We start from the raw sequence: 22,420 nt of genomic DNA, 5'->3' as shown, positions 1-22,420 counted from the left end.
TAGTATTTATATGATATTCTTTCTTTCTTTCTTTCTTTTTTTTTAAAGATTTTATTTATTTGAGAGAGAGAGAGATAGCAAGAGAGAACATGAGCAGGGCCAGGGGAGAGGGAGAAGCAGGCTCCCCGCTGAGTAGAGAGTACGATGCAGGGCTCAATCCCAGGATCCCGAGACCACGACCCGAGCCGAAGGCAGACGCTTAACTGACTGAGCCACCCAGGCACCCCTGATCTTATTTCTTACTTTTAGAACTTCTTATCCATTTGGAGTTATTTTTGTGTATGATTTGAGGTATGGATCCAATTTTATCTTTTTCAAAATGCTTATCAAGTTGTCCTCACACCCTATATATGCCCCAGTGCTTTTTTGATACCACTTTGATCACATTCCAAATTTCCATATGTATTTAGGTTTAATTCTGGACTTTGTGTTCCATTACATTGATCTATTTATGTGCCAGTACCAAACTTTAATTATAGAAGTTTTATATTTTGATATCTAGTACAGCTACTTTTCCCTTATAGCTCTTCTTTTTCCATTTTTTTTAAAGATTTTTATTTATTTATTGAGAGAGATAGTGATAGAGAGAGCATGAGAGGGGGAGAGTCAGAGGGAGAGGCAGACTCCCCGCTGAGCAGGGAGCCCGATGCGGGACTCGATCCCAGGACTCCAGGATCATGACCTAAGCCGAAGGCAGTCGCTTAAACAACTGAGCCACCCAGGCGCCCCTCTTTTTTCATTTTTTAAAAAAGCTATTCTTGCATGTTTATTTTTCCATATGAACTTTAGTATCAGCTTTCTAGTTCTAGAAAAAAAGCTTATTGGTATATTTATGAAGAATCTTATTTATAAGTTATCTTAGGAAGAACAGACATCTTTTTAATATGAATGATCATATTTAAGAACATATAATGTCTTTCCGTTTGTTCAAGTTAATTTGTGGGTGTTTCAAGAATGTTTCAGAGTTTTCCTCATGTTGATTTTGCACATTTATTGTTAAGTTTATACCTTAGAATTTATCTCTTGCTGTTGTAAATAGGGCTTTTTTCCCCTCAATTATATCTTGAAACTGATTATTGTTAGTGTATCTAAAGGCTGTTGATTTGTGTATATTAGTTTTATATCTTGCTAACTTTAGAATTCTTTTATTATTTGGTTAGTTTTACCATGGATTCTCTAAGATTTTGTATATATACAATTATGTCATCTGTAGGATACTGGGTTCAAGACTGAGGTGTATACATTTTATTACATACATTCCTATGTTTTTGAGTGCTTTTTTTTTTTTTACATAAGGAATAGGTTTTGAGTTTTGTCAAATATTTTTTCAGTCTTTATGGAGATCATCATATGATTTTCCTTCTTAGATCTATTAATATGGGGAATTATAGTAATTGATTTTCTAATAATGAACCACTCTTGTAGTTCCTGGAATAAATCCACTGGACATGGTGTATTATTTTCTTAATGTGGCATTGGATCCTGTTTACTATTTTATTTTAGAATTTTGCATCAACATACATAAATGATATTTTTCTGTCATTTTCTTTTTTTAAAAAAAAGAACGTGAATGCAAATTGGAACAGCCACTCTGGAAAACAGTATGGAGTTTCCTCAAAAAGTTAAAAACAGAACTATCCTGTGATCCAGCAATTGCACTACTAGGTATTTACCCAAAGGATACAGAAATACTAATTCAAAGGGGTACATGCACCCTGATGTTTATAGCAGCATTATCATCAGCAATAGCCAAATTATAGAAAGAGCCCAAATGTCCATTGACTGATGAATGGATAAAGCAGTGGTATATACATACACACAGTGGAATATTACTCAGCTATAAAAGAATGAAATCTTGCCATTGCAGCGACATGGATGGAGCTAGAGAGTATTATGCTAAGTGAAGTAAGTCAGAGAAAGACGAATACCATATGATTTCACTCATGTGGAATTTAAGAAACAACAACTGATCATAGGGGAAAACAAGAGAAAGGCAAACTAAGAAACAGATTCTTTTTTTTTAAAGATTTTATTTATTTATTCATGAGAGACAGAGAGAGAGAGAGAGAGAGAGAGAAGCAGAGGGAGAAGCAGGCTCCCAAGGAGCAGGGAGCCCGATGTGGGACTCGATCCCAGGACCCTGGGATCATGACCTGAGCCAAAGGCAGACGCTTAACCGTCTGAGCCACCCAGGCGCCCCCAAACAGATTCTTAACTATTGAGAACAAACTGATGGTTACTAGAGGGGAGGTTGTGGGGGAATGGGTTATACAGGTGATGGGGATTAAGGAGGGCACCTGATGTGATGAGCAATGGGTGCTGTATGGAAGTGTTGAATCACTATATTGTACACCTGAAACTAATATTACACTCTATGTTAATGAACTGGAATTTAAATAAAGACTAAAGAAAAAGAGAAACTGAGCCTGTTACTTTTTATGAGTAGTTCTTTGACAACTTTCTCTATTTTTTAAAATATGGACATTGGTCAGTTTAAGCTTTTTATCTCTGCTGGAGTCAATTTTGATAGACTGTATTTTAGTAGGAAATTATCCATTTCATCCAGCTTTTCAAATGTATTTGCATAGTGAGGTACAAAATATTAGCTTATGATTTAAAATATTTTCTGTTTTAATGGTTATTTCCCTTTTGGTATTTATTATTACTTTTCCTTATTTTTAAAAATTTTTCAGAGAACCAGAATTTTGATTAGTTTTGCAGTTTTTTTTGTTCCTTACCTCATTAATTTTGGCTTTTAGATTTATTAGTTCCTTCCTTATCCTTTCTTTTCATTACTGTTTATATTTTTCTAGCTTTTTGAGTTGTGAATTTAATTCACTTATTTTCATTCTTTAATTTTAATTACTGTAAGTGTTTAAGACTATGAATTTTCCTCATATCACTTTTAAGTGGGTCCCATAGATTCTAATATGTAGTGTTTCAGTCTCATTATTTTTTGCAAACTCAGTAATTTCAGGGAAAACTAGTAATATTTTTCTTTTCGTCCAAAGGGTGTTTACTAGAAAGTTTCTTTTCTTTTTTCAAACATACAGTGTTATATTAGTTTCAGGTATAAACATAATGATTCAACAATTCTATACATAACATAGTGCTCATCAAGATTAAGTGTATTCTTGATGTCCTTTATCTATTTCACTCTTTTCCCCATCCACCTTCCCTCTGGCAACCACCAGTTTGTTTTCTGTATTTAAGAGTTTTTTGTTTGTTTCCTTTTTTCTTTGTAAATTTGTTTCTTAAATTCCACATATGAGTGAAATCATATGGTATTTGTCTTTCTCTGAATGAGTTATTTCACTTAGCATTATACTCTCTAGCTCCATCCATGTTGTTGCAAACGGCAAGACCTCATTCGTTTTTTATGGCTGAGTATATATATATAACACATCATCTTCATCCATTCATCTATGAATAAACACTTGGGTTGCTTCCATATCTTGGCTATTGTAAATAATGCTTCAATAAACATAGGGTTTCATATCTTTTCAAATTAGTGTTTTCATTTTCTGTGGGTAAATACCCAGGATTGGAATTATTTGATCATATGGTAATTCTCTTTTTAATTTTTTGAGGAAACTCCGTACTGTTTTCGACATTGGCTGTAACAGTTTGCATTCCCACCAATAGTGCACAAAGGTTTCTTTTTCTCCACATCACCAGTACTTGTTATTCTTTGTGTTTCTGATTTTAGCCATTCTGACAGATGTAAGGTAATATCTCACTGTGGTTTTGATTTGCATTTCCCTGATAAGTGATATTGAACATCTTTTCATGTGGCTGTTGGCAGTCTGGATGTCTTCTTTGGAGAAGTATTTATTCATGTCCTCTGCTCATTTTAATCAGATTATTTATGGGTTTTTTTTTTTTGGTGTTGAGTTGTATAAGTTCTTTTATGTGCTTTGGATATTAATCCCTTTATCAGATTTATCATTTGCAAATATATTCTCCTATCTTGTTTTCTTAATGGTTTCCTTTGCTATGCAAAAGCTTTTTATTTTGGTGTGGTTCCAATAGTTTAATTTTGCTTTTGTTTCTTTTGCCCAAGGAGACACCTAGAAAAATGTTTCTGTGGCCAATGTCAAAGAAATTACTGCCTATGTTTTCTTCTGAACATTTTATGGCTTCAGGTCTTGCATTTAGGTCTTTAATTCTTCTTCTTTTTTCTTTCTAGAAATCTTATTTTTTATTTTGTTTATTTTTTTATTATGTTCAGTTAGCCACCGTATAGTATATCATTAGTTTTTGATGTAGTGTTCAATTTGAGTGTATTTTTGTGTATGGTGCAAGAAAGTAATCCAGTTTCATTCTTTTGCATGTAGCTCTCCAGTTTTCCCAGCACCATTTGTTGAAGAGACCATCTTTTCCTTATTGTGTATAGTCTTGCCTCCTTTTGTCATAGATTAATTGACCATGAGTGTGAGTTTATTTCTGGGCTCTCTGTTCTGTTCTATTGATCTGTGTGTCTGTTGTTGTGCCAGTACCATGAGTTTTTGGTGATTACAGCTTTGTAGTATATCGTGAGATCTGGGAGTGTGATACACCCAGCTTTGTTCTTCTTTCTCAAGATTGCTTTGGCTGTTTGGGGTCTCTTGTGTTTCCATACAAATTTTATTATTCTTTGTTCTAGTTCTGTGAAAAATGTTGCATTAAAACTGTAGATTGCTTTGGGTAGTATGGACATTTTAACAATATTAGCTCTTCCAATCGGTGAGCATGGTATATCTTTCCATTTGTTTGTATCCATCTTCATTTTCCTTCATCAGTGTTTTATGATTTTCAGAGTACAGGTCTTTCACTTCCTTGGATAAGTTTATTCCTAAGTATTTTATTATTTTTGGTACAATTGTAAATGGGTTTGTTTCTTAATTTCTTTCTCTGCTATGTTTAATAGAAGGCTTCTTAACTTCAAGGTGGAATGGCCTTTTTATTTTTGGTTTTGCCATTAATGTCTAGTTTTATTACATTGAGATTATCTTAATTCTCTTTTTAAATAGTATCCTTCTCTTTCTCCATTGATTTATTGGAGAAACCACGTCATTTATCTCATATGATGTTACATATCTTGGATTTGGCTGCTTGCTTCCTCATGTTGTCATTTAACCTATTTTTTTATATGCCATGTTTTCTATAAATTGCTAGTTACAACTCAGGCTTGATTAGATTCAGGTTTAATGTTTTATTCAGTAATACTTCATGGGAATGCTATCTACTTCCCATTGCAATAGATCATGAAACATGTAATATTCCACTTCAGTGATACAGATATTATTCACTGGGTTTAGGTGAGTAAGCCTGATACTCCATTATAAACCTGACTATCAACCTTTTGTGTAATAGTTTTAACATCCACTGATGTTGTACCCTTGACCTGTTATTTTATTAGGTGTAGCAAAATGACTTTCCTGTCATTCCTTTTGTTATCTTTGGTTATTGTGGTTCTATTTATTTTTTGATAGCTTTATTCAGGTATAATTGATGTATAATAAAATCTATGTATTTGAAGTATACAATTTAATTAGTTTTGACATATTTATATACTTATACTGATGATTATATAATGCATTATTATACATTGATAACTAAATTTTTCTATAAAGAATTTTTCATCATCAACTAGATTAGATTACCCTAAAATTCAGTTAGTTCATATAGGAAAAGTCAAGCTAAATGCTTGATTCTTTCACTTAATTTATCAGTTAATAGATAATTATTTGATGCCCTAGAAACTTCCATTAGTAATAATTAAAGTTTTTTTCCCCACACATTTTGGGGGGGGAATTTGGAAGGGTATTATGAACTCATGCATTTTTATGTACTTGAAATGTTTCAATCAGTTAAAGTCACTGTCTTTTTATTGGTGCTTATGTTGTGCCACCTTAGGCTATTGGGAGCCCCTTCGAGTTGGCTCTTACATCTTTTTGATAGAATGTCAGTAGTCTTTGATAGCTTCTTTGTTTTGTCACAAAAAGATGTCATAGATTCATCTTGTATATTTCCTTCCACAGACCTGGAATAAACCATTTTTCTAAAGAGTCCTGGTTCCTTTTAGTGGGGAAAGGTATTTAGAGCTATGAGTTTTTCTTTACGTTTTCATTTTTAATCTTTCTAAAATGATATATTGGTTCATTACTAATGGTATACATTAATGACATACATTATTGGATTAATATTTTTCATATTAATTGTTTAAGCTAATAGTGTTTAGGTTTGTTTTTAAATATCAGCTAAGAAATAATCTATGGTCATTTAAAGTAACATATCTTTCCTATTATCTTTACTCATGTAGTCAGATTTTATTTTATTTTATTTTATTTTTTAAAAAGATTTTATTTATTCATTTGACAGAGGGAGAGAGAGAGCACAAGTAGGCAGACAGGCAGGCAGAGGGAGAGGGAGAAGCAGGCTCTCCGCTGAGCAGAGAGCCCGAAGTGGGGCTCAATCCCAGGACGCTGGGATCATGACCCGAGCCGAAGGCAGACGCTTAACTGACTGAGCCACCCAGTCAGATTTTTAAAAGATTTTTATTTATTTATTTACTTATTTATTTGTTTGTTTGTTTATTTATTTATTTATTTTAGAGCATGTAGGAGGGAGGAGCAGAGGGAGAGGGAGAGAGAGAGAATTCCAAGCAGAGTGTAGAATCCTATGGGGGGCTTGATTTCATGACCCTGAGATCATGACCTGTGCCGAAATCAAGAGTCAGATGCTTAACCGACTAGGCCACCTAGGTGCCCCTGTAGTCAGATTGTACTTATCACAAAGACTATTTAAAAAGGGCAGTGGTACCAACAAGTTGGGAGACCTGGGGACTCAGCCTCACTCTATGGGTGGTATGACCTTGAATGAACCACCAGCTCTCTTAAATTTCTGACTCCTCTTTACCTAGGCAGGGGTAAAGACAATGGCCTGAGAACAGCTGATGACTGTATATGCTATTGGTATATACTACCCACTTACTGGGCACTGACAATCAGTCTAGCCAGAAGAGTAAAGGCAGCCAAGAGAGGATGATAAGAGTGGCCAGATAAGTTAGAGACACTTATTCCTTTTCACCTTTCCAGATCAAGAAGAGGGAGAGGGGTAGGAGTGAAAGAACAGACCATAGCCATTTCTCATTCTGAGTCTCTCAAGCCAAAGTTGGCCTGCTGATGGGATGAGGAGAAGGTGTGATCATTAAACTGGATTTGAAATTCAAATTTTACTAATAGTAGAATTTTTAATAAATAAAAGTGACTGGAAAGACATAAATTCTGCCCAAAATGTTGTTTAGGGGTGGGAAAAAAAGATTCAGCAAAGCCTGGTCAAAGACAGTGAGGGATGGCAGAAAAGCAAACTATTTGAGTACATAGCCCATTGTGTTCAGAATGTGCGGTAAACTGGGTGTATTTGGTAATCAGAATGGGAGAACTTAAATTTTTTTGTGTACATCAATAGAAGAAACAGAGATTCAGAAATGGAAAATTTAGAAGGAGTTTCTGTACTTTATTTTTATTATTTTTATTATGTTCAGTTAGCCAGCATATAGTACATTGTAAGTTTTTGTTGTAGTGTTCAACGATTCATTAGTTGTGTATAACACCTAGTGTTCATACCAACACATGCCCTCCTTAATACCCATCACCTGGTCACCCCAACCTCCCACCCCTCTCCCTTCTGTAACCCTCCATTTGTTTCCTGGAGTCCAGAGTCTCTTATGGTTTGTCTGCCTCTCTGATTTCTTCCCATTCAGTTTTCTCTCCCTTCCCCTGTGGTCCTTCGCACTATTCCTAATGTTCCACATATGAGTGAAACCATATGGTAATTGTCTTTCTCTGCTTGACTTATTTTGCTTAGCATAATCCCCTCCAGTTCCATCCATGTCGATGCAAATGGTGGGTATTCATCCTGAGATACCACCTTACACCAAGCTAGAATGGCCAAAATTAATAAGACAGGAAAAAACAAGTGTTGGCGAGGTTGTGGAGAAAGGGGAACCTTCTTACACTGTTGGTGGGAATGCAAGCTGGTACAGCCACTCTGGGAAACAGTATGGAGGTTCCAAGATGTTAAAAATAGAGCTACGCTATGACCCAGTGATTGCACTACTAGGTATTTGCCCCAAAGATACAGATGTAGTAAAAAGAATGGACACATGTACCCCAATGTTCATAGCAGCAATGTCCACAATAGCCAAACTGTGGAAGGAACTGAGATGCCCTTCAACAGATGAATGGACAAAGAAGATGTGGTACATATATACAATGGAATATTAGCCATCAGAAAGGATTTTCTGTACTTTAAACTAGAGATTGATAATCTCCCCTACCTCTAGGCTTTTCCTGTAATTCAGTCATTCTCCACTAGGTGGCAGGAGATATCTTGGTTATGCTATCCACAAGCTCAAATTTTAATTTTCTGCTCAGATTTCATTGTAGATTTTAGCTGTATATTTTTCAAATAAAAACTAACATCATTTGAGTATTTTTTTAAGGAAAGATCTTTTCTTTTCTTTTTTTTTTTTTTTAAAGATTTTAGTCATTTATTTGAGAGAGAGTGCGCACATGAGAGAGCAGGAGAGGGAGAGGGAGAAGCCGACTCTCCACTGAGTAGGGAGAGCTGGATATGGGACTCTGATACCTGGAGGCCGGGATCATGACCTAAGCTGAGGGGAAGGCAGCCCTTTAACCCTCATTTGAGTACTTTAGTAAAAACTTTAAGTATTGCTTTAATACAAATAGGAAATTTTGATCAATCTTTTTTAAAAGTCTAGGAGGCAAACTACATAGAAGTGTTTTTCATTGTATTGCTAACTAATTCTTTTCTTATCTCTAGACTGACTAGAATGATATTAATTCCCTCTGATGTCGTTTTATAGTAATATGTCAGTGGGAAATGGCTGGCACAGTTCTGAGACCAGTTAAATTGGATAACACAAATTTATTGCAGTTTCCCTCTGCTACTGGTTCTAGGATGTTGGGGTTTAGGGAATAATTTTTGTGTCTTTTTTTTTTTTTAACTTGTCCATAAGTTTCCATTTCTTATTTTCAGAGTTTCATTTTTATCCCTTCCCTTGGCAAAAGCAAGAAATGAAAATCTCTGACCTGTTGAGACCAAAAATCCCCATTCTACCAGGTTACTTTCTTCAATTAGAGGGCAGTAATTTTCCACTGATTCATAGAGTGACATCACTTTTTTTCCCATCAGCTTTCTAACTGGAAACTCATTTAAACTACTTTACATATGATAGTACTTATCTTGCCATATCCTAGCCACAACTCTGAGTTCCTACAAATAATTTTAGAATGTTCTATACACAAAGGACATTTTAAGCCAAAATGTAAAGTTTCTGAGCAATAGTTCAACAAACATTTATAAACAGTTCTAAAAAATAAATTCCCAGCTTTTTATTACAAAGTTTCTAAACATTCAGAAAAATTGTGCAGTAAATTATTCTATACCACCACGCAGATTAAATAATATTTTGCCACATATTTAAATATATATCTTTTTTTGGTGAAACATTTTAAAATTGCAGATACTGTGACCATTTACCCCTAAAGAGTAGAGTCACATCCCCTAAAATGAGGACATTCTCTTACATAACTGTATTATTGCCCCTAAGAAAATTAACAGTACTTCCTTAATTTTATCTTATAACCAGTCCATATTTACATTTCCCAAATTACCCTCAAGTTCAAATTTAACACATTACTTTTGGTTGCTGTTTAGAATATTATAATTTAGAAAGGTTTAAAAAATTTAAAATAACGATACTGACGTTTTGAAGACACCAGGACAATTGTCTTATAGAATGTCCAATATTTTGGATTTGTCTAACTTTTCTTTATAGTGTCACTTGATTCTTTTTTTTTTTTCAAAGATTTTATTTATTTATTTATTTGAGAGAGAGAATGAGAGAGAGCATGAGAGGGAAGAGGGTCAGAGGGAGAAGCAGACTCCCCGCCGAGCAGGGAGCCCGATGCGGGACTCGATCCCGGGACTCCAGGATCATGACCTGAGCCGAAGGCAGTCGCCCAACCAACTGAGCCACCCAGGCGCCCCTATAGTGTCACTTGATTCTAAGAGTATCTAGTCATATTAATTTGATGACAACCAATTCCTATTATCATGTGAAAGTTTTCAGAAGTTGCAGTGGTTTGAAGCCCCAAAATGATTTTACCTACTCTTCTGTCATTCTGGAAGACTTGCAACCAGCGAATGTCAGAGCAGGAAAGCCAGCCCCAACTGACTCAGTATAATAGGTTCCTGTAACTGCTGTATGGCCGCTGTAACAATTTACCACAGATATGGTGGCTTAAAACAGTGCAGATTTTTTCTTGTCATGTTCTTAGGTCCCAACTAACAGGGCCACTTGCATGAGCAAACAGAGAAACCAGAAATACTGCAGAATGTTTGGGAGTGAGGAGAGTGCATCACCCACATTAAGAAACCTGCAGGAGAGAGGTCCCCAGCAATGGAGGGGGTCTCTAAGGAACTAGAAATACTCATGAGCGAGAGTAATCTGAAAACATCTGCTGGGTACCGATCAGTGTGGGGACTTCCCTGCCCAGTTTACTTTTTCTTCCTCTCTGTGCCCCATCGTTGGAGAGGATAGCCATGTGTGTAAGGAGGAAAGGGCATAGCACCTGTGGGATAAATAGGGAAATGGCTGACCATAGCCCCTTCCCTACTAATGGCTTCTCTCTCTGCAGGAGACCTGAGCTGAGGAAAAGGGAGGGGGACTAAATTAAGCCAAGAGCTTGACTCTAACAAGAAACTAGACATTTGAATTACTGATTAGGACCTCATACCACGTAACAGTTACCAGAAAAGTCATTCTCAAGTTTTTCACTTAGAGAAAAGAGACCTAGCTCCATGGAGCAGATTTAGGTGGATAGGGAAACAAAAATAGTTACTTTCGGATTATATCCTGTGAGTTTTGGGTTTTTTTGATGTGATTGTTACAGTTGTAAAGGTTCAGGACATAGATGTCTGGTGCCTTAATTAGCATGCCAGGGGAGAGGGGAAACGTCAGGAGACTGGAAAAGAGATTGAGGGATGCTAATAATATTGTTTGTTTTATATTTGGGTTAAAATTTACTTACCCACATCTGTATAACAAAGAAAGTGTGTTTTAAAATTATTTTTTGAATGTTTTACCTTCCACCTTATTTTTTAAAGTTTTTTTCTTTTTTTTTAAAAGATTTATTTATCTTGAGAGAGAGAGAGTGTGCACACAAGTGGGAGGGTCAGAGGGAGAAGGAGAGAGAACCCCAAGCAGACTCTGCAATGAGCGCTGAGCCTAACATGGGGCTCGATCCCATGATCCTGAGATCAGGACCCAAGCTGAAACTAGGAGTCGGCTGCTTGACCGACTATGCCACCCAGGCGCCCCTAAGTTTTTTTTTTTTTCTTAAAGAGCATGCAAGACAGCATAAGCATGGGGGGAGGGGCAGAGGCAGAGTGAGAGAATCCCAAGCAGACTCCTTGAGTGGCTCCATGCCAGGCTCCACGCAGGGTTCAACCCCATGACCCTGAGATCATGACCTGAGCCGAAATCAAGAGTCTGATGCTTAACTGACTGAGTCACCCAGGCACCCCAACCTTCCACCTTATTTAAGGTCACTTAATATTGGCCAGGATGTAGGGAAATGGATTAACACTCTTTTGTAGCTTATCCAATCAAGAATTCTGATGGATTTAGCTCAAGAGCCCACAAGTGATTTCTTCTCATCTACTGTCCACTATAATCTTGGCTTTATCAGTCCTTAAGTTGTAGCTAAAATACCACAGGTAAGGCTATGTTTCTCTTTCCCTCCCTCCCTCCCCCTTTTCTTCCTTCCCTCCTTTCAGTGATGTTATACAGCATTGCAAAAGAAAGAAGCAAGTAGACAATACTCTATTTTCCTTCCCTGTGTTTCCTCTTCTTCCTTTTCAATGAAACTTGAAACTTCATTTGTGTTATTCTGTGTGGACCCGGATTCTGTGTCCTGCTCTCCCCCTTAACATTGCTTCTAAACTTGATGATGGGTTTTGATATAGTACACACACTTGCCATATCTGTTGTTTGTGGGCTCTCCCACAATAGGATTATAGTGTAATTTCCTTAGCCGTGCCCTGGATGTTGGGCATCTGGATTCTTTCCTGTTTGTATCCCAGAACCTCAGCAATGTGTCAGTGCTCCCTTGGGTGCAGGCTCTGGGCATGTGGCTCAGGTGTGTTCTCATGTAGCTGGAACATGGTGCTGCTAATTAATTAATTGGATTATTTCCTTGGGAGTGTATACATAAAAGAGAAATTATTGCCACAAAGGCTGAGAAAGACCTTTGTAAAAACTTTTAAACCTTTTGCCAAAGGACAGTCCAGAAAATGAACCAGCCAGAAGTTAGTTCACCAAAGGGTAGATCCTAATAGAGGATGTTGGAAGATCTAGAGGGACTGGTCTTTCATCAACCTCCAAGAAGGCCTTTCTGATATGCTTCAAGGAATTACCCTTTGAACTTTGTTGTAAAGGTCTTAATTTTATTTAAATATTTTTGCTTTTCAACTAAAATTTTAGCTGGTTGGCAGACTTTCAGGTTCTTTTTGTTTGAATGTTTGATGGACTGACTTCTCTTGTGATGAACTGGGGCCAGTCAAATCACTGAAATTCTGTTGTGTGATTTTTTTGGCTGATGAATTCTTTCTTATTTTTTTGGCTGATTTTTTAACATTTTCTATTATGGAAATTTTAAAAACTTAACAAAAGTAGAAGGAGTAGAAATATGGAGCCCCATGTACTCATTACCCAGCTTCACAACGATTAACTTTCTGTTGTTCTTTCTTTTCTCCCTATATACTTATTTCTTCCTCACGTTGTGATATTTTATCCTATTTATTTATTTTTAAAGACTTGTTTTATTAGAGAACAAGAGCACATGAGTGCAGGGGTGAGGAGGGGCAGAGGGAGAGAGTCTTAAGCAGACTCCATGCTGAGTGTGGAACTCAACGTGGGGGCTCGATCTCATGACCCTGAGATCACAAACTGAGCTGAAAACGAGGGTTGGATGCTTAACCAACTGCACCACCCGGTACCCGAACACATTGTGATATTTTAAAGCAAATCCCAGACATCATATGATTTCACCCATAAGTACTTCACCCTACATCACATCTTATTAAATGACCACAGTGCTTATGGCAAAGCAGGAGAGTTAACAGTAAGCAAATTTGGGTAAAGGGATATGCGTGGTCTTTATAGTACTTATTTTTATAAATTTTCTGTAAGTTTGAAATTATTTCTAAGTAAAAAGTAAAACAAAACAAAAAAACCACCCAACCAAACAAAAAACATGACCATGATGATATCACATCGGATAATCCAAGAACAGTTTTTTCTTGTTTTACTCTAAACCATGCTCTTGGAAAGAAAGTAAGGGAAAAAACTCAGATAAATATTAAAAAGAAAATAAAAATCACTCATAATTCTAACACCCAGATACAATCACTGTTTAATGATTATGTATTTTTCTCCAGGCTATTAAACAGACACAGATACACCCAAAATATGCCTATCATTTAGAAAGTCAAATAGTCTGATGGGCTTATAATCAAGCACATAATTCCTATCATCCCGTTCCCTCCAGTCTCCCCACCGGAAGTACTTCTTGCGTGCTCGCTCTTCTCTAATGGCAAAATACCAGCTGCAGCTCTGTTTTCAGAGTAGTACCTCCTTATCTGTCACAGCTGTTAAGATGAAAGGGAATCCTGTTTCTCTTGCTTTTTCTCAGGAGAATGTGTTTTTCGTTTTGTGTTTGATCTTAAAAATGCTTTGTTTGTGGGCACTGTGTACTGCAGATTGGCTTGTCCATCATCCGCTTTGACCTCCTCCTAGCAGGTCTTCCTATACTGTAGAGGCTGGACAGCAAAAGCCACACTTCCAGACTCCCTTGCAGCTTGGGTTTTGCACATAGCCAGTGGGAGGCCTGGAAGGTTGATGTGAATGGAGCCAAGCACAGTGGCAGAAGGGTTTGGTTCCTCCAGCTGCAGTGAAGAGTCCAGTGTCAGGTCCCCTGTGGCCTGGTTGCTAAGTGGAAGGCAGGAGAAGGAGTGAGGTTTTTGCCAGAAGAACCCCATGGAAGGATTAGATATTTCTTCTGGCTGCATTGTTCCTGATTGTGTAGCATCCCAAGCTTGGATTATCCTAAGTTTATAAGCATCTTAATATCCTATAACAGATCTTTTTTTTTGCTTAAACTAGCTAGAATGAATTTTATTGTGTCCAACTAAGAAACTTGATAGAAGAAATTATTGAATTCTATGATACTTCTTGAGATTCTAAAAGCAAAACCTCCAAACTTCAGTCATCTGTGGTTTTAATGATTTTCTATATTTTTCCTATACCCCTGAAAAGGGGGATACTCAGTTATTTTATTTGGCAAATAACCAATTATGGCAGGTAATATTGTATCCTCTTTACATAAGAAACTGAGACAAATGAATTTGGACATTAACTACTTCACCTAAGGACATATATAGCTTATCTGTTATGCTGTTTAGAATCCCACACCTGGTGTTTCACTACTCCAGTACTTGACCTTATTAATGACTAACAATGAAAAATAGTCCCTAAGAGTCCTGGAACCAATTATAGCACTAGCAAAACTTTATAGGAGTGGCAACTGACCTAACTGGGTAATTCTTATCTAATACAGTTTGCTTATCTGTTTAAAACGTCACTCATGGCAATTTTAAATTATTTTCTTAATTTTTCTGATACAATTTTGTGCTTAATGTACAAAATGTGGGAACTATAGATAATTCTAAAGAAGAAATGATTAGTCCACCACAAGCAGCAATGTCTATTATTTGAATGTTTTTCATAGGTCAGATAGAAACAAAACATTTAAAGAAAATTGGGAGGTTTTGAGCAATAACCACATCTTTGGGTTGATGTGAAGAACAACACATTCTTCCAAAAACATTTTCTGATATTTCTGTTAGGGATCAAATCCTGTACTGACCCTGAGGGTTATTCTTGGGCTTTGATCTCTTACCTATTTCCATTATACTCACAAACATTTGCACTCCTTGTGCTGGGAACTCAGTCCTAGAGTTAATTGTTTTATTGGTTCTAGCCTCCTACTCTAGCTAGTTATCCAGGTAGCTAGTGCCCCAATTTCAGAGGAAGACAGCTGGTAATAATCTCTATTGCTCCCCCACCCACTTCCTCTAAGCCAGCTCTTGGTATATATAGGTATCCTTACCTCCACTCCAAACTCCCCCCACTCTTGTGCATGATTCAGGGGAGGGGACGGATGGTCATTCTAGCACAGGAGGTGGTTCCCCTTGCCCACTTGATGCCGGGGTCACAGTTGTCCTGCTAGTCCCTAAATACACCTTCTGCTGGTTCTGCCCAGTCTCCTGCCCCTACTTGGCTTCTTCTAGTAATTTTCCACTTACACCCCTAGCTGAGTAGCTCCCCTCAAGGCGAAAACTTTTCTCCCTGTCCTTGGAATGCACCTTTGTTCCCGTGACTCATCCTACCCTGTACTTGTTGTATTCCTGACCCCTCCCTCACTCCTTGCATGATAGCAAAGTTCTCATCCAACTGCTGGTATTTCCCCATGATCCAGGACAAGAAAGCTAGGGTTTCCTGGACACCAGTGATCTCATTACAACAACTTTCTTCCACCTTCAAGATACACCTTTATCCCCAATGGACTCCTAAAATGACCATCCAGGCTCAGACCAGGGGTGATTAACCAGCACGCCCTATTAATGTTCTATTGCTCTGCTAGCTCAGATGTGTACAAATGCAGCAGATAACAGAGGAAAACTGGCTCTGTGCAGCGCTAGCCCACAGCTTCTAGGACTTTAGCCAGGCCCAGAGGGTAAATAACATTGCCTGGAAATGCAACTTCGGGAGAAAGACGGAGGGAAGTCTGATTTCCCCAGAATTGAAACTAAGGCAGTTAGACAAGTTCTGGTGATCATAGGGACTTTCAGAGTGATAATGTTACCTGCTGATTGTTACCTGTGAAGTTCTCATGTAAATTCTTAAAATCTTCTAGGTAACTCATTTGAGTGAAAATCCTTCATAACTATATGATTCATTTTTATTTTCAAAAGAAAGATAAACAGTTTCCCATTGCTAGTGGACTCTAAAGAATCTTTTAAAAAACTCTTCTTTTTTTTTTCTAAAGATTTTATTTGTTTATTTGACAGAGGGAGACACAGCGAGAGAGGGAACACAAGCAGAGGGAGTGGGAGAGGGAGAAGCAAGCTTCCCGCCAAGCAGGGAGCCGGATGTGGGGCTCAATCCCAGGACCCTGGGACCATGACCTGAGCTGAAGGCAGAGGCTTAATGACTGAGCCACCCAGGTGCCCCTCTTATAAAAAACTCTTGACTGACTTTATACAAGAGAGAAAACAAGCCCTTTTTTGTTGAAGCTACTGTTTTTCCAGTTTCTGCTACTAACAGATAATAGATTGAGAGCAAATGGCTGTTAATTATCTAAAACTGAAACCCAGAAAGACTAAGAACACAAGGTTTATACTTCCCCAAATAGATTTGAAGGAATAGAATATAGGACAGAACTTTCTTTGGGGAGGAGAGAGACAGAGCTAGTTGGTGGGGAGAGCACTAGAGTGAGAGCAGGTGGATCTCTGAGAAAGGACTTGGCCTGTTCCCTGAGCCGAAAAAGCTCAGGAAAGGGAGGACAGTAAAAATGGATTAGTTTTGCGTTGCTTCTGTAACAGTACCACAGACTTAATGGCTTAAAACAACATACATTTATTATCTTACAGTTCTGAAGACCAGCAGTCCAAAAAGGCTCCCATTGGGCTAAAATCAACATTTTGACAGGGCTGGTTCTATCTGGAAGCTCTGGGGAGAATTTGTTTTCTTGCCTTTCCCAGCTTCTAGAAGCTGCCTGCGTCTCTTGGCTCATGGTTCGCTTTCATATTCAAAAGCAGCAATCACCTGTGGAGTCTTTCTCACATCACATTATTCTGACACTGATTCTCTGCTTTCCTCTTCCACTTTGGAGGAGCTGGTGATGATATTGGGCCCCCCTGCATAATTCAAAATAATCTCCCCATCAGGGTCAGTAAGGTAAGCAACTTTAATCCCATCTGGAACCTTAATTCACTCTTGCCACATAATTTATCATCATAGGTTCTGGAGATGAGGATGTGGACATCTTTGGGGGACTGTTAGTCAGCCCTCAACAGATTCCTGTACAGATTTGGAGACACGTACTCTGTTTTCCCTCTGGCGCCTTGAAAGCCAGTCACCATGAATTCTCCACACCAGCATAGGGTGGCAGCAGTGAAGTAGAGGTCAGGAGGGAAGGGCCTGGGAGCTGCCTGGCAGTCCGCAGGCCCCAGTGTTCTCTATTCAGGAGAAAGCTGGCAGGCCTGGGAGGAGCCTAGCGGTTGGCACAAAGTAATGCAGCTGTGAAAATCACCGTGGATCCCATGACTGGGGACCATATGGGGATGCCAGGCCTCAGAGGATGCCAGTGGAGAGGTGTAACAATTACTGAGGGCCCGATAAGAATGTTCTCAGAGATGTCAGTTGGAGTTGCTGATGTTTGAGGAACACCACCTCCCTTTTCACTAAAAGCCCTCATGGAAGGAGGGAAGAAACCTCTGAACTGACCCCCAGAAATGTGAGTTGATTCAGAAAACTCTGAAGTTACTGAGAAAACCCCAATCTAATTAAGATGAATTTCCTGTCACTAGGCTGAATGGGAATTTGAGATAGAGACTAAATTGTTACAGAAAAATAAAGTTCATGTTTTACACCCCTGATTTTGTCTGAGAGCTGTGCCTGCAGCATGTAAATGAGGACAATGATGTCGAGCCTCCCATTCTGACAAGAATATTGGGAAATACTACCTTATTTGTAAGCACGTGGTGAAATGGAGCTTAATGTAAATGTTGCACGTGTTCCTTGATGAGCCTCCTCCAGATCAGCAACATGGGTGAGCTGCATGTTGAAGGATGAGCCTGTGACATTGTGCACAGCGAAGTAACTGTGTTTCTACGTGGCTGTTTTGACAACATAAAAACCAAGCCCTCAAACTTTTCAACTTCCTTTTTTTTGTTTGTTTTTGTTTTAAGGTGAAGTAAAATGTCAAATTTAAGTCTTCACTCAGCTCTGTGCCTTGCTCAGAGGCATGACGAGGGCAGGAGGAGCAGGTGGGGCCTGTGGCCGGTGCCCTCCCTGGCTCAGGGAGCAGGTACCTCACCAACATCTTCCTGGGTGAGCCCTCCTTGGTGTCTTACAGTCACGCACCCACATGGTGCCCTTGAATGCCTTTTCATCCAAATGAACAACCCTCACATCAACAAGTTACTTTAAAAATCATGGAAAGGCAGCCCTTTGGAAGAAAGTGGTCAGAGGAAGCAGTCATCAAGAGCTGTGAAGTTGAGGCCTCACACAGACTTACTTGCTATATTTTGGCTTTGCTTAAGAGCAGCATTTAGAGCGATCCGGGAAACTGCTGCCAAACTGGTGACAGTCTTCCCTTGGTGCTGGAACCAGAGAAGCAGAGCATGGGGACCTCTGGGGGTCTGATTGACTGTTTGGCTTTGTCACCAGGAGCCAGTGTTGCTAGGACTGACCCCTTGAACCGGGTCCCAGAGTTCTTGGGGTTATTATGAAGAAAGTTTTTGTCATCAGTGGGCTTGTCATTAAAATCTGGGTAAACAAATAAGGTTTGTTTTATATTCTAAGCAAGTGAAAAAAATAATCGCAGTATCAGTAATAATATTAACTAATATTTATTGAGTGTTTACTATGTGCTAGGCACCATGCTAAAGTACTTTACATACATTATCTCATTTAATTCATGTAAGCGCTCTGAGGGAAAAGAATGATTATTACCTCTATGTTAGAGACAAAGAAACTGGGGCTTAGCAAAGTTAAGGTTCCCTGCCTATGGTCACCCAACTTGTAAGTGACTGGCTTGAACTCAGGTCTCTCTGGCCTCACAGCCTGAACGCTCAGAAGTATGCCATTCAACCACTTTAACCACCCATGGGCAGATTCCCACTGCTGGAGGGAATACGTGTCTGGCATTTGGGGTGTGTGTGTGTGTGTGGCGGGGGGAGTGCCAGGCTAAGGTCCTGCGAGAGCTCTCTTGGAATCACATTTTCTGACCCCAGCAGCTGGTAGAGGCTAACGATTGGAAGCTTATTCTCCACAGGGTCAGGTGTGGATCTGGCTTCAGAAAGCCTTGGGGGCAGGATGGGGGCAACTTCTGGATTCCTGGGACTCACTTGGGCTTAGCTCATGGAGGTGAGGGTGGTGGGGTGGGCAAAGTTGGGGAAGGCGCTAAATAATACTGCCTTATATTAATCAGACTGTGACATTTTTTTTTCAGTTTGTATTATCCACGAACTATTATAACAGAAGCATTTTCTTAAAGATAAAACTACGTATTAGCAATATTAATTACAGATACAGCTCATTGGATTCATGCAGTCCCTTGCCAACAATCTGAGGTGATTCTTGTGCTCCTGGAATCTAAACATGGCGTCGTTATCACACTCTTGACCAAATGCAGTTGGTACAGGAGGGATGCTAACCTTCTAGATGTCACATGATAGCAGCAGCAAGTAGGAGACCAAATATCTTATGGTTTTCATAAATAGGAGGAGACATGTTCACCTTACGGTTTTGAACATTTGAAGTTCTTCCCATTGTCAGGGTACTGGGCAGCACTGGTGACATTCTGTCTTTCAGACTCTTAAATCTGGTGGTGGCCAGTCTGATGTTTTGTCACTCTGCACACTTCTGTCTCTGGGCCAGGGTGTCTGCAATGTTCAGAGCAGGCATTTCAGTGCTGAGAACAAAAGGAGGGAACAGGTGGGTTGCTTACAGCCTTGGTTTCATCTCTGGGCTGTTGGGTGGGATAGAACAGAGGAAGAGAACAGAGAAGGGACCCGAATGGCAAATCTTGTTATGGTGTTCTCAGTACTCTGACGTATCCAACCACAGCATCACGTGGCTCTCTTTTTTTTTTTTAATTTTAAAGGCAACATTAGTCAATTCACTGTTCTTTCCAACAGTGCAACTGAGTTTGAGGTGTTTGGTGTGTCTTATGCCTCCTTCCACAGAAGAAAGGAGTCGGGGGCAATTCCTCATCCCTGTCAGAGGACGCATTCCCAGGAAACCTGTGTGGCTCCTCCCTGACTGGCCACCTTCTTCCATTTTACGAACGCAGCATGTTTTCTGTGACGGTGCTGCCTGCGCTGCTGATGACAAAGCTTTGGGAACTGGACACGACGAGCGCCGGGGCCATGTCTTCAGGCTCTTCCGTCTCTGGTCGGCGGTCCCCCCCCACAGGCCCTTGCAGGCCCGTGTCCTGCACAGTCAGTTCTGAGGCCGCCTCCCCGCACTGCAGCGGGAGCAGTGCCTGGTGTCTGGTCAGGGTCTCGTTGCCTCTCTGGGCCTCCAGGGAGTGCTGGTGCGTGGAATTCCTGGGAGCCATGGCACCCTTCCGAGGCTCGTCAAAGCTCAGTGAGAAGGTGACGGTGCCACTGCCGAAGATGACCTTCTGCTTGCATCTGGGCTGCGGCCGTAGGGTCAGGGGTTGCCGTGGCGGCGGCTCTTGCTGGGGCAGGGCCAGTGGTGGCTGCTGCAGCTTCTGCCTCTCGGGCTGTGGGAAGGGGTCCTCGCTGTTGCTCTTGCTGCTGATGGAGGAGGAGGGCGTGGAGCCCGTGGAGCCCCCGAGGCTGCTGGACCGCTTGCGGGAGACGTTGCTGCGGCGCAGCGTGGCCCGGGCTGCCACCTTGAAAGCATGAGCAGCGGTGCTGCAGCGCACCTCCTCGATGGTGTTACGGGACGGCTTGAAGAGGATGATGTAGACCTTGTTGAAGAAGATGCAGGCCAGCAAGCCAAAGCTGGCTGCCAGGATGGCGATCACTTCCACGGCAGAGACAAACTTGCCGTAGGTGCTGGCGTAGGCTGGAATGAAGGAGATCCAGACGATGAAGAAGATGAGCATGCTGAAGGTGATGAACTTGGCTTCATTGAAGTTCTCTGGCAGCTTCCGGGACTTGAAGGCAAAGAAGAAGCAGATGGCCGCCAGCAGACAGGTGTAGCCAATCAAGAAGCCCAGTGCCATAAGGGAGCCCTCATGGCATGTGATAAAGATGATCTCATCCTCCAGCTCATGGTTGCGGTAGCTTGAGGGTGGGGCGGTGTAGAGCCAGATCACGCAGATGACAATCTGCATGAAGGTGCAGAGGAAGACCAGCAGGAACTGCAGGTTGAGCCCCCACCACTTGCGGTGGAAGCTCGTGGGGATCTTGGCCTCAAACACCAGGAGGACACGGTTGGTTTTCACCAGGATGCATGATATGCAGAGCACGAAGCTGATACCAAAGGCTGGCTGGCGCAGGCGGCATGTCCAGTCCTGGGGCTCACCAATGAAGAACAGGGAGCTGGAGAAGCAGCAGAGCAGGGAGAAGAGGAGGAGGTAGGAGAGCTCTCGGTTGGTGGCCTTGACGATGGGTGTGTTACGGAATTTGATGAAAACACCAAGCACGAAGGCTGTCAGGAAAATGCCCAGCACGGCAAAGAGGGTGAGTGCAATCCCAAAGGGCTCTGTCCAGGACAGAAACTCAATCTCTTTGGCAATGCAGGAAGTGTGGTTTTCATTGGACCAGAAGTCATCGGGGCACTTGTCACAGGCACTTGCATCTGTAAATTATTCCAGGGAAGAGTGTTACTGTGTGGCATAGACTATAATTTGTGAGTGTGAATGTGGTGGTAAGGGTATACAGATTATTGGATGTGGTCACTTTAAATTTTCTTTGTTGATGAAATAATTGTGATTTTTACATTACAAACACATTGAACTTTGACTTATGTTTAATAGTATACTTATTTAATTTTACATAATTATAATAGTTCTCTTATTTCTTTCCTTCGTACACGGTGAGGGGTGGTGCTGCATGTTTCCTTTAGCACTACTTGCTGATGGCTTATAGCAGAGAATGATCAATCTTGCTGGACAGGTTGCTTCCTACACACTAGGGGTCTAGCATCATTCATCACCTTTCCATAGTGATTCGCACTCAGCCTGACTCATTTTGGATATATGGATGGGCTTTGTGGATATGCCAGAGCAGACTTCCTCTTAGATCAAGGCAGAGTACCCCGCACAAATGACCTGTGCCTTCCTTACTCCACATCGTGGCTTTCCAATGAGGGAGGCTGCAGACTCATTCAGTCAATAGATATTTATTAAGTCTCTGCTATGTCCCAAACAGCATGCAGTTTTGGGGAGTGAAAGGAGCATGGGCTTTCAGTCAGAGATTTGAATGGGAATCCTGGCTTTGCCATTTACTAGCTGTGTGACTTTGGTCAGGCTTCTTAACCTCTCTGAGCCTCAGTTTCAATCATCTCTGTAATGGAAGCCATAAT

At 40.2% G+C, this 22,420-nt stretch overlaps 1 protein-coding gene across 1 annotated transcript in view; it reads right to left on the bottom strand.

Moving 5' to 3' along the window:
* Positions 1 to 19,260: 19,260 nt before the first annotated feature.
* CASR (calcium sensing receptor) overlaps positions 19,261 to 22,420 on the bottom strand; it is a 29,874-nt gene continuing 26,714 nt past the window's right edge. The window contains exon 6 of the mRNA XM_045863650.3: positions 19,261 to 21,694. Within this exon, the coding sequence (XP_045719606.1) occupies positions 20,202 to 21,694 (1,493 nt within the window). The 3' untranslated portion in view covers positions 19,261 to 20,201. The remainder of the gene's footprint in view (positions 21,695 to 22,420) is intronic.

The sequence above is a fragment of the Mirounga angustirostris genome, unplaced genomic scaffold (genome assembly GCF_029215605.1).
Source record: "Mirounga angustirostris isolate CCGP_5_RB_7025 unplaced genomic scaffold, mMirAng1.0.hap1 SCAF_1, whole genome shotgun sequence".
Taxonomy (NCBI): Eukaryota; Metazoa; Chordata; class Mammalia; order Carnivora; family Phocidae; genus Mirounga; species Mirounga angustirostris.
This window is presented reverse-complemented; position numbering and strand designations above follow the sequence as displayed.